This window comes from Blennius ocellaris (genome assembly GCF_963422515.1).
Source record: "Blennius ocellaris genome assembly, chromosome: 8".
Taxonomy (NCBI): Eukaryota; Metazoa; Chordata; class Actinopteri; order Blenniiformes; family Blenniidae; genus Blennius; species Blennius ocellaris.
The window spans coordinates 17,478,838-17,491,213 of record NC_137657.1 but is presented as its reverse complement, the minus strand read 5'-3'; the positions used below and the strand labels follow the sequence as shown (position 1 = coordinate 17,491,213).

Sequence of the window (12,376 nt, the reverse complement as noted above, 5' to 3'; positions counted from 1 at the left end):
TTTGCACAATGTTGCTAAAACTCAACATTGAAAAGTTCAAGAGCAGATGACTGCTGAAATGCAATAGGACTCATAGCAGCAACACTTGCTCTCTCATTCCTGCACAGCTTCTGTTTGTGGGCATGCGTCCATTTCATCCTGTGAAGCAACATATGCTAAACCAGTTTCTAAAAGCTCTTTCCAAATAAACCGAACGCGTTGCAACAGAGGATAACAACCTGTTGCCGGTGTGCACCTGAACTTGCTGTCAAAGCCCTGCATTTAGGGCAGAGGGTCTGGAGTCCTGTTCTGTCACATTCACTAAAACAACCCGTGTTCGGTGTGGGCGTGTTAACTACTGACGGACGGACACATCAGGTTGGACAGGTATGGAACAATCCCACATTGTGCAAAACAACATCGTGGTGAAGAGTTAGCACTGATGTCAACACGTTTGGTATCTGGGACACTCCGTCTTCTGTCAAAACAACATGTCGAGAATCACCAGAAGCTTTAGGTTTCCTCTAGAAAAGCTGTAGTCAAGAAGGAGCCACCCACACACCACTGTTATCCTCTTTATTAGCCGAGGTTATAAAGATAATGGAGAAAAAGAGTTATAAGATATGGGAGGTTGATTTTCAGGGTCTAATTAATCATGCGTGTGAAGGTTACTACATTTGGATAATACAACGGGGCTCATTGGAATCATTTGCCTGTGTGCAGCCACACTGAGGAGCTGGGCTGTCTTTATGTTATACTAATTGAACCCTCTTATCAGTGTTGAATTCATGGCAGAAAAATTGTCATCATAAAACAAGTTCCACTTTCAATATCTGGCAGTTATTCGCTGTGTTTTCGTGGTGCTGAGAAGCTCGTGTGACACGTTAATGAATTCTGTTTGTGATGGGACGGTCATACTGCTGTCTAAGTCATGAGGTTGCTGGAAGTTTTCAGGTTGTTCAGAGTTTTCTGGAAATCATAATAGGTTTAGGGGTTATATTTATGAAAGAAGGTTATAGAACTACAACTATAACCACAGAAACAAATCAACTTACCAGTTGCAGCTGTGCCGTCAGCTGCTCTTTCTGACTCTCGGGCTGAGTAGGGATCAGCTTCTGTTTTTCTTCATAGTTCTTCTTCAGCTCCTCCACCCTGCGTCTCTCCTGCTCCAGCTTCTCTCGCTCCTACAGCAACAGACACAACGTTAAGAGAGAAGCAAAACTATTTCAAACCTCAGAAACAAATAGCATAGAATCAATTCCCCAACTCAGCTCACAGTGAAGCACAAAGACATTTATCTTTAAAGCAACTGTGTATACAACCACATCATGGTAGCTGAATTATCTTTCGACATGATCTTGTGTCGACGTTAGTGGACCATGAATGAGCCAAAGCTTGTGTGAAATCCTTTATACTGGATTTAATCCCTTGTAACTTTTTTTGTGTGACTGATTCCTAAACTACACTATTTCAATCTTACACAGCAGGTTAATCTTAAATATCTGAGAAATGGAATATTTCAACCCTAGACTGCAATTTAAGTGTAAATAAAGACTATTTTGGAGAAGTTTTACGGAATGAAATCCACTCAAAATCACTTAAGTGAATGAGATGACATGAAATTCAACCTATCCAGCAACACAAATTCCCCAAAATTGGACATTTATTACTGGATTTCTGGAAAAGATTGGTTACACAAAATTGAATAACACTCTTCAACTATATAACATATTACTTGCAAAAAATAACCCTAAATACCATGTCCAACAAGTATTGAGTGTATGTCTGAAAAGAGACAATTGCTTAATGCATTTTATTTTCAAGGCATCAAGTTGAGTGCACCAACCATAAGGAAGTCATGCTTTACCAAAGCTAAAAGAACTAAACATGACAGCAGCAGCTAACACACAGTGAACTAAGCTACTTCATCACGTCTTCAATGACATTTACAATAGTAATTTGGAAGAAAGAAGAAACAAACACAGAAGTTAGAAGATATAATTACTTGTCTGATGAAGGGTTGACGTGCTGCATACATTTATAACCTTGTATTTTACCTTTTGTCTGTCGGTGTGCTTGTCCTTGTCTCTTTGTTTGGCCTCCTCCTGCAGAGACTGGAGCTTCTGTGTGTGTCTGCGCAGCTGGTTCTTCTCTGTGTGCAGCTCTCCCTGCAGCAGGGCGATCTCCAGCTGCAACTGAGAGGACAGGAGACACCGCCGAGCTGAATCACACCCACCAGACCCTGAGCAACTTACAAATATGCATTTACTGTCATTATGTTGGTGTTTGGAAACGGGGCGTTGGTATAGATGTGCAGAGTTCAGAAAAACCAAATCCAAGTCAAATTTAAGCTTTTAATGGACAAACTGTCTCGGGCCTATCGTTTACTAAACCTGCAAATGTTTTGCAATTTTGCAACAACAAAGATTGAAAATAACAAAACTTGCATTCGAAAATGGACTTTCCTGAATGCAATGTTTGCTTTCAGCTCTTCTTTATTAAGTATTGTGTGGGCTGTTTGTGTGAATCCACGCCGTTCTTTCTCTATATTTAATGTGTGAAAGCAATAGTTTTTATTTCTTTGGGGTTTTTTTTTACTGCCCATCCATGACTGGACCACAAACATTTCCCAAGCTCACCTCAATCTTTAGTTCTTCTTTTTGTTGGTCGATCTCTATGATTCGCTGTTGGAGCAAGGAGGGTGATGGTAAAACCCTCCGTGAGCCACCGTCTAGCTTTTTAATGCAGGACTGCAATTAAAAAAAAAAAGAAAAAGAAAAAGAAAAAAAGGCAAAGAATCTCTGAATCTGGAAATAGTTTGGTCTATAAATGTTTTATTTTTGATGCAATTCAAAGAAGCCGACTTGCGAAAAAGTTTGACAAATTGCTAAATCGCCATTATCTGCTTCATCTCACTCACCCTCTCGCTCTCTGTGCTGCTGCTCTCCGTATCGGACTCAGCCCCTGAGGAGGAGGCGGGACTCTTATCTCTGACCACTCTGGTGATCCACGGTGGCTGCAGACCCTGCTCCCACTGGCTTCTGGAGTTCTCCATGTTGTGTCCCGGCATTTCTACCTGTTCCAAACGGAGAAGGCAGTGAACATGAGCACGGAGCTACAGGTGGGGGGGGGGGGGGGGCCCAGCTGACTTCAGTGAATATTGCAGTAATCTAATCTCCTGCGCAGATGAAAGCGTATGAGGGATCAGGTGACTGTTCATTCGGGGGATATCACAGTTGAGTAATACAGCACAAGCACTTTAAAAACACAGAAATCCCCTCTGGCTTCCAGAAAATGAGCCTGTGAGAGAGAATAGAAAACGAATTGGCTTTGAAGAGGAAGCACTAAAGAGGGGAGAGATTTCAGGAAGGTGGCTCGTGGTTTGTGGTTAAAACTCAGGGTGTCTCTCGCAGTAAAGGGCTCTCTGGGTGATGAACAACTTTCTATTCTGTTGCCCGCTTTGATGTGCATCAATAGCTACACGTTATATTAAAGGGACGAGATCAGAACGGACTTTGAAGTACTGTCTCCTTTAGTTGTGTCAATGGCATTCATGAGGATTTACCCAAACAGAGAGCATTATGTATAATGTTTACAACTTTCAACATCAAAGTGCCTCTTAACATTTAGGCGCATTTACTTGTTATGCTCTCTTTGTTCCATGTTGCCCTTTCACCTTCATCTGGGTGGCCTCCCAACATAAAAACCAGCAGGTTAGCAGAGACAAGAATGTGTGTGCACAGACCAAGACCAATTTGTGGGAAAATACTTCTGATTCCTATTGTCCAGCCATTTCCCACCGTGGCTGCCCGTGCTCTGTGCCCTCATCCTCTTCACTCCAATCCAGACCTTATTAGGTTGCAGAGAATGCTGGCCGAGTAGAAGTACTGAGATAAATATACAGCTGCGATATGAATAAGTGAGGGCTGACAAACAACGACTGGTTCACTGACATCCAGAGTGACACAGACGTGGGAGAGATCGAGGACAAGAATACAGAAGAGCAGGGGGGGTGAAGATCATGTTTCCAACGGTGTGAATCAGCAAATTACAGCTTCACAGATTTGTCTGAAGATAAAGCACATCCATCAATCCATTTTCTAGACGGTTGTATCCATCTACCAAGGGCAGTGACTACTGGGACATTTGCATCTATTTATAAACTCGAATGTTACTTTTTAATATGTAACTAAGAGGCTCAGTTTGATCCATCCATCCTGTTTGCTACTTTACATGATGCTGGAAGCCCCAAGCCAATTATGGCTTATTTTGGGTGAATGCAGGGACCTCAAGCCCACGTTTTTTGATGAAGATGAGATGAAACCAGCGTAAACCTCCAAACAAACAACCCCCCCCCCCATGAGAGTTAATCACTAAACCACTGCGCGGTATAAAGCGATGCTTAAATATTCCTACTTGTAAATGTACCTTTTTTTTACATGAAATAATTGAACTGAGGTGGAAACGTTTTTAAAAGGTTATTTGAACTTTGTGACCTAATATAGTGAAAGGTCAAGGTTGACACCAGTAGATTCCATAAGGCGTCAGTGTGCAGTATTGGTACCCATTGCTGGACCACTAGATCAGTTGTTCTCTTTAACTATCTGTTAACTAGCTGTTTATTAAAAACTCTCAAACTCTCAGATAAACAAGGCAGAGTGGAGCTGTTCAATGACTCACAACTTCATCCAAACAAACAGTGCAACTGTTTGACCTTCAGTTAAAGTCCAGTCAGATACCCTATCAGGGGCCGGGAGAGAATAAGAGAGACATTCAGGAGTAAAGTCCGTGCCTTCACCTCCAATATAGAGGCTTGAGAAAATGCAATTCTGAGTCAGAAACAAAGTGGCAATGAAAAGAAAAAGCAAGTACTCGTTTAGAAAAAATAGGAAAAAAGAAAAAAAGAATCAGCAGATGTAAGGGTGGAGGGGAGTTCAAGCTGAGATCCAGATCAAAGAACAAAACACACTTTTGTGCCCAAAATAATTGGACTTGATTGCAGGGAGGGGAGCGCCTCTGGAGAATAAGATAATGGAGAAGGAACAACGGCAGACGTAGTTCAGTGTCACATGTGCATATGTTTGTTTATGTGTTTACTATGTGTTGTTTATTGTTTACTACAAGAAGAGGCAGCAAAAGTAGTCTTTTTTTTCCTCAACCAAGTGAAGCACAGAAATTCTAATTTGACCGTAGAGAGAAATAAAGGGAAAATTCAAGATGTCAGGTGTTTAAAGTGTAAGCAAACACTATTGAAAAGCACAACATTTTACAGGATGACATACAATTGTCCATTTCCAGCATGAAAACCACCGTGAATTAGATATTTCTTACTGGATTTCTGTAAACTATTTGGTACATACAACTGGTACCACTAACCAACTATACTAAGTTTTGTATTGTTTGCATACAATAAGCCTCAGAATGAAACTAACCATAACAGCAGCACCGATCTCAATGTTTAGCAACTATTTATCCATGTTTTCAATGATCATGATGCATTCAATATTTTTTTAATTTGGAACTATACAGAAGATACAAATAAATTAAAATGTAATAATTGGCAATGACAAAGATCAAAATGTATATTTTATCATAGCAGGTAATTAATTGACAGAATTTGATATGATATTTAAATAATCCAAAACTTACAATTTTAAGTCATATTATGTTCAGTTAATAAAGAATATATTGAACAGGAGTTAAGGACGAGACCTCCATGAAGAAGAAAATGGCCTCCCATGTCATATTATCTGACATTCCCTGACATAAGCAAAGTGTTATCACTCTGTCAGTAGTGGATTGGTTAACACTTTTGCCTCAAAGTGATAAATTGACTTAAAGTCCAACCTCTCTATGCAGAGTTTGCATGTTCATGACATGAGTGGGTGTTTGAGGTGAATAAGGAAGTCTAAATTGTCTGTACCCCCCATCGCCAGATGTGATCGGCCTCGGCCAGTCAGCTGCTTCCACAGCAGAGTTTATATAACTTTTAATGAGGACACAGGATGTAATGGATCACAATCTCATTAGTCAAACTGCGTCACAGTTTCTAGTCAGTTTCTAAAGCTTTTAACCGTCCAAGAGAGAAATGATCAAAGTACACCAAGGTTCAGGTAAATGTATCACTTCAAATTTCTTCATAAAAGGGTTCAAAACAAACTCACTGTTCAACTTTTCAGGTGATCCCCAATTAGGGATCACGTGCAACTGTCACACAGATTATACGCAGTCGAAATCTCTGTGAAATGTAAACAGACCTGGGTGTGTGCAGTTCCCTGCAGAGTCAGGTTAAGATAACTGAACAGTGTCAGCAGGTTTCTGTTTTGTTTTAATCTTTTGCTTGTAAAGCCAGAACAGACATGTACAACACTAAACCAACAACTGTTCAAAACAAACAGAAAAGTGCACATTTGACCCTATTGGGCAATCAATGAAATATCAGAATTAAACCCTTGTGTGTTACTGAGATGCATCTTAAACTGTTCATAGTGGATTAGTGTAAAAGCTTCACAACCCTTTGTCATCATCCCGTTCACTTCTGGGTCCTATAATGAATATACTGTATGTATAGCTTTCCCATAACACCATCAAGAGGGTTTATCACAGTCAAATGCATCAACCGAGACAAATTCTCTTCCCCCCCAATTTGTGTTTTATAGGCTTTTTTTCCATTCAAACAAGTCAAAACACATAGAACTTTTTTTAGGCTTGATCTTTGCCGTTTGTCCTATTTTCGATATTATTTACTGTAGTTCAAGGGGGAGAGATGTGCAGTAAGAGCAATCCTCAGCCTCCAGCAATCTATTTCCATCTTGGGAGCCGGTATAAAAACTTTGCGGATACAGTGGATCTGCACACTGGTGTCATGTTAACGAAAGAGTAAAAAAAAAAAAAAAAAGTCCACAAAAATGAAGAAAGTTTTGCAGACACACTCTATTCGTTACCATATCAACGGGGCCTAAATGTGAAGCACTTGTTGACTTACACTTATTTTGAACAAAATGTGAAATCTATATACATCGAGTATGAGCACTTATCTAATAAAGGGTTCATATGTATTGTCTTTTATTTACCCCTACTGGGTGGAAAACACCAACTTAAACTTTGGTAAAGTTTGACTGAAAAACTGCACATAGAGTATAGCTATAGTGTACACCCCAACGCCCCTGCCTGAACGTTTCATTGATGAGGGGTTGAAGGGGAAAGTGGGGGTAAGCATTGTGTACACAAAACCATAAAGTCAACAGGGACAACAGCGATATTCCAGCAGCTACGTTCAGGACAAAGGAGCGGTGACGATGGCCCGCTCCGTGTGTGGGTGTGAGCGCTGATTACAGCCTGTCACTGTGCATTCAGTGCAGGAGAACTATGGTGAAAACATGTCACACGCAGAGCGCGTGAGCACAACTGCACCGCATACAATGCCGAATTAATCCACCGAGGCTCACAGGTCAAGTCGCGCAGCGCACTGTAGTGAAAAACAACACTGACGTCACACTGCGTTCACCTATAAAGCTTATAACAACAGCTTCTATGCGTTTCATCAGTGTACTTTTTAATAGCGTTGGAATAAATACTGCAATAAACATGCGAGGTCCGCAGCGGTAAACTTTTCTCCTCTGTTAATGAGTGACAGGAATCGTGAGACACTAAACCGTTTCGAATGGAAAGTGAGCTGACCCAGCTTTAGCGGGAACTAATCTCTGGGTTACTGTGAACTACAAATGTAAACAGCAGACAGGAGGCAGCCTGTGCGGTCACTTGGTGGTTTGAAGCAGAAATGTTCCTGTCACGAAATGAAACAATTAACTCTGAACCATTGCTTCTTTTTTTTTTTCTTCTAAACTCTGCAGATTCAAGTTATCAACACTTTCTCTCTTTCACAGTCCAATTTGTGGTCTTCCACATGTGTCCATGCAACTCTGTAGCAAATTCCCTAATTGAATAAAACTTCCACTGACGAAAAACAGACCCTGTCGCGGTTGCTGACGTTTAAAATAAGCTTGTTAAGTGAGACCAAAACTGTACAACTGAGTGTAACTGACATGTCATGTTAGGCTCCTGATCCCAAATCCTCTCAGACGATTAGAAAGCTGTGAAAGCAGCCACTGTTTCCAAGCTTTACATCCACAGTAACCCTGAGCTGCACTCTACTTGAGACCAGACGGGCTTCGACAATGTCGTTTTTAAAAGTGCTGTACGACGTTGTCTCCCATCTATTAGAGTAAAACAGGCTGTGTACGCTAAGTAAGTCACACATTCTTTCTATTGGCCACAAATTGCAGGCTGCGGCTCCAATCAACAGAAATACGTCAATTTTAAAACATTCTGGTCAACAGAAGACATGAGATCATCACATCACTAACTTATACGCACAATCGTTCCAGAGAGCTTTAGTTGTGTTCTTACTGTCAAAATGAAGACGTAGAAGTCCCGCTCTTCACCTCTCTATTGCCATGTCCCTGCTGCTTCTTGTTTTGTGCTGCAGATAGTGTTGGTATGATGTGTTTTCAAAGGAAAGCTCGAATGTAGGTCCACTACTTTCGGCAGTGACTATTTAGTAACAGATTACTGTTGTGAAAATAGTATCACAGTTGCAAATGATGAAGTTTCAGTGAGCTTGTTGCTGAGCAGACTTGAGCTGAAGTCTCTCTGTTGCCGTCTACAGATTAGAAGTTTATCTCAGCTCTGTTGTTGCTGCATTTTGTTTAGAAATCAGCTTCAAAAAAAGAATCTTCCTCCAAATAAGTGATGCGACCTCAGCTGAACTTAATGAGTGACTCAGTCATTTGACAGACACAGACAGAACAGACAGCTCAGCAAATTTGCCACACTGCTATAACACAGCTATGTCAAGTCTCCATGAACGTCTCACATCGGCTTTGCATTACACATCTAACAAATTCCCTTACTTATTATTGAGAAATAACGTCCATCAACTTGATCACAACTCACATGTAAAATCTCACTAACTTGACATGGTCAGACACAATCAGGCGAAGGCCAGGCAGTGATTTGACACGTTCAACGATGTGGTTTGCCCTGCAGCGACCTCTGGACCTGCTGCATGTGGCTCTCGTGGACCTTGGAAGCTGTCATCACACCGCGTTTCTGAGCTCCAGGAGCAGGTGACAGTCGGTTGTCCCGGCTGTCAGTTAGCCGTTTCTGTGACACTGTGAGAAAATGTGACAAGTCCTACCTGACATAACCTCTGCCTCAAGAAAAGATCTCACCAATAATAATCTGACGATTGAGGGAATCAACTTTAGCATTGTAAATAACTACCTGTGCCAGCAGCAAGTCACACTGGTCTTTGCATCCGAGTGCTGATTGTGTTGCTTCAATGTGCATTTTTCAACATTCCTGTGGAAAATTAGCTGACAAACTACACATCAGCTTGAGACATTTTTTCAGACAACAATAGAAGCTTTATGAGTCCATAATTTCTCAGCAATTTCAATAGTTATGTTTGGCCCTGGCAAACGTCCTACAGAATTAAACATCAGTTTCCTTTCAAGAATAAAGACACTGAGATACCCTAACCCTGGAGATAAGCACTGGCCCAGTGTGAAATACTTTGATATGGTGTGCTAACACTATGAAGAAGTACCATGATATTACATTTTAAATGTCACTTTAAAGAATGTAAAATAAACAAATAAGAATATTAAAGCTGTGTATAGTTTAAAACTGTCCGAATCATCATTCAAATGTAATTCTAACTATTGTTAATGGATTTTTCTTTCTTTTTTTTTTTTTTTTTTTTACACCCGCGTGTTAGCACTGAATAGTTTTCTGTACTGAGATCTTTGGATAAAAGAATGTCCGTCTGTCTCTGTACCAACAATTAGTGAGGTTTTGTACATTTTACGAAGCTGCCAACATCACAAATTCACTTCATGGCATGTTTTAACTGCCCGCAACATAACAAAACCTCTATGTCAATAACACTGAAAGCCAAAAAATGTTGGAAACCACCTGAAGAAACAGGCCACATGTCAGAAAATAGAAAACAAAATAAATATTATAATTCATAATGTAGAAGATGAATGGTTACTTAAAAGAAGCATTCACTTGCTCATTTAATAGAAAAATCACATCAAATGAAATAAATGACAGACATTTGTTCTCCAATTTGAGATTTCCCCTTTGTTTTTTTGTTTTTAATTCTCACGATGACACACCTTTGTCCGACAATTTCTACACTAAAATGATTCATCAATCAGCAGCGACAAAAGATTTAGAAAGTCACAGGTTACACAATAAAACATTGCTGATTATTGTGCTGCAAATTGATGCCATTAATCATATTAGCTGACAGAAACACTCTGGTAGAGCTGAAACACCTGTAATGTGAATAATACCTGCCTGATCACAGCTGTAATCCTGCATATATGCAATATACCAACTAAAAGGCAATAAATGCTCAATTTCTCAATCTTGAAAATCGACATCCTGTAGGCCTATATGAGACTTGAAATACAGAGGAAATAAGTTCACATTGCCTGTACACAACCTGCTTGAATGTGCCAAGTTGGAGCATGAATGCAGGTGGAGCAGCTCTCACAGAGATTCCTTTCGCCTGAGTGAGTATGTGAAAATCATGATGCAAGGAAGGGTGATCCATTAATGAGTCAGACTGGGACACACAGGGCTCAGACACAGATTTGTCCACCAGTGATCAAAACAAGATGTCTGTGTTTTTGAGACATAAAAAAAAGGCCAAAGGCAGAAGTCCCCAGACAGCAAATCCTCCCAGTCTGTCATCTCAATCTTACCCTCCCACCCACTCTGTTTACTCTGAGAGTGCTGATGGAGGGATTCAACAGGACACATCCCAAGGTCATTGTAAACAAAAGTGGAAAGATTTGTGTTATTGAGGGCGGAAAGTTGAGGGACACTCAAATCTCAGATGAAGCTGCAGAGTATATTGCCACAGATAATAAGACATTAATCATTTAAACTGTGCAGGTCTCTGTTTATATGAGAGAGAGAGAAACTGTACATGTAAATCAAAGTGTCATGTCTGATTTGTCTTCATAGTTCCCAATAAAAAAAACATTATGAATGCATTACGCGTTTGAAAGTTGTATGAATGCTTCTCTTTGTTTTGAGTCAAAATGTTAAATAAAAGTGATCTGTGGTTGTGTATCCTGCAGGAGCAGGACAACCACATGAAAGAAAGTTTGCTTTTCACCCAGAGCACAGTTTGTCCCCCGACTGTTTTGGTCTCACAGCGACAGACTGTGTGTGGAGGTCTGCTGACTCGGGGCTCAAACTGAGAAATCGCGAATGAAAACAGCTCTTACCTGAAAAACGTGCTCAGGCGATCGTCGATTTTCAAAACATGAAGGCGAAGTCGGAGTGAATCTTTGAGGTAGAGAGAGAGGGAGAGAGAGAGAGAGAGAAAAAAGCGCAAATAATAAAACTTGCGGAACGTCACTTTGCGAGATTCACTTTGCAGGTCGGCGTGAAGTTCCGCCGCCTCCTGTGGTCGCTTGTCGTGGAGCTGACAGCCGCTTGGACGTCCTTACCCCGGGTGTTTGTTGCCTCCATTCAGAGCCAACCCCTCACAGCCAGTGGGGAACGTGACAGCTCGCAGAGCGCGGCTGCTCCGTATCAACAGGTGAGCTCGCCTCGCGCTGAAGGCGCACGGAGGAGGGCTCAGACTCAGGAGGGCTCAGACTCGTCAGGGAAAAAAAAAAAAAAAAAAAAGTTTCACCAATGATCGGTCCTTTTCTCGTGTCGTGACCTCTTAAAGTTTAAACTTCAACTCGGCTGGTTTTGCCTCCCGCACTCAGACGGGGTTTCTATTCTGGGAAGTGACTGAGTTTCTCTTTGTGGAGTCATGCGGGCAAACAGCCAGCAGCACATCGTCAAAGTAAAAGTTACACCACAGGCAGGCTCCCACGGGAAGATTGTGAAATTACCGGGATTGAAAGGGAAATTAACTTATAAGGTCATCGTGAGTGAGTTAGCATGGTCAGATAAACTTTACCTGGGAGTTAAAAGAAAGTTGTTAATCAATGGCCCCAGAACTGCCACAATGCAAATTTACTGCTCAGTGGACACTCGTCCGTCCTTCAGTTGCTTTATCCAAATTAGGTTGACAGTCATCCACACATTAAACATTTTGATACAGTCATTCTCAATCACACACAAGCGTGTGATGAAGTGACGAGACAAAACTTTTTAAAAAGTAAGTGGCTGTTATTGCTTACCCCCAATGGCATGGGTCTGCGAAGGCCAGATGTGGAGGAGCCACATGTGGCTTCTTAAACCCTCTGGAACTTCCAGAAAACTTTGGATAAATAGTTTTATACTGTGTTTATTTCTTCCTCAAATGGATTCTTATCCTGTAAGTAAATAATGTCAAATATCTAAAATAGTTAAAACA

The 12,376-nt window shown here is 41.0% G+C and overlaps 1 protein-coding gene across 2 annotated transcripts in view; it reads right to left on the bottom strand.

Moving 5' to 3' along the window:
• The window catches only part of phldb3 (pleckstrin homology-like domain, family B, member 3), a 29,440-nt gene that overhangs the window by 16,111 nt on the left and 953 nt on the right, over window positions 1-12,376 (bottom strand). The window contains exons 2-7 of one of the 2 annotated variants that reach the window (XM_080500782.1): window positions 11,514-11,664; window positions 11,289-11,349; window positions 2,900-3,055; window positions 2,619-2,729; window positions 2,037-2,174; window positions 1,035-1,163 (exon numbers count right to left, since the gene is read on the bottom strand). In XM_080500782.1, coding sequence (XP_080356908.1) covers window positions 1,035-1,163; window positions 2,037-2,174; window positions 2,619-2,729; window positions 2,900-3,049 — 528 coding nt within the window. In that variant the 5' untranslated portion in view covers window positions 3,050-3,055; window positions 11,289-11,349; window positions 11,514-11,664. Of the gene's footprint in view, window positions 1-1,034; window positions 1,164-2,036; window positions 2,175-2,618; window positions 2,730-2,899; window positions 3,056-11,288; window positions 11,350-11,513; window positions 12,345-12,376 lie in introns of those variants that run through there. The other variant, XM_080500783.1, reaches the window with a different exon arrangement.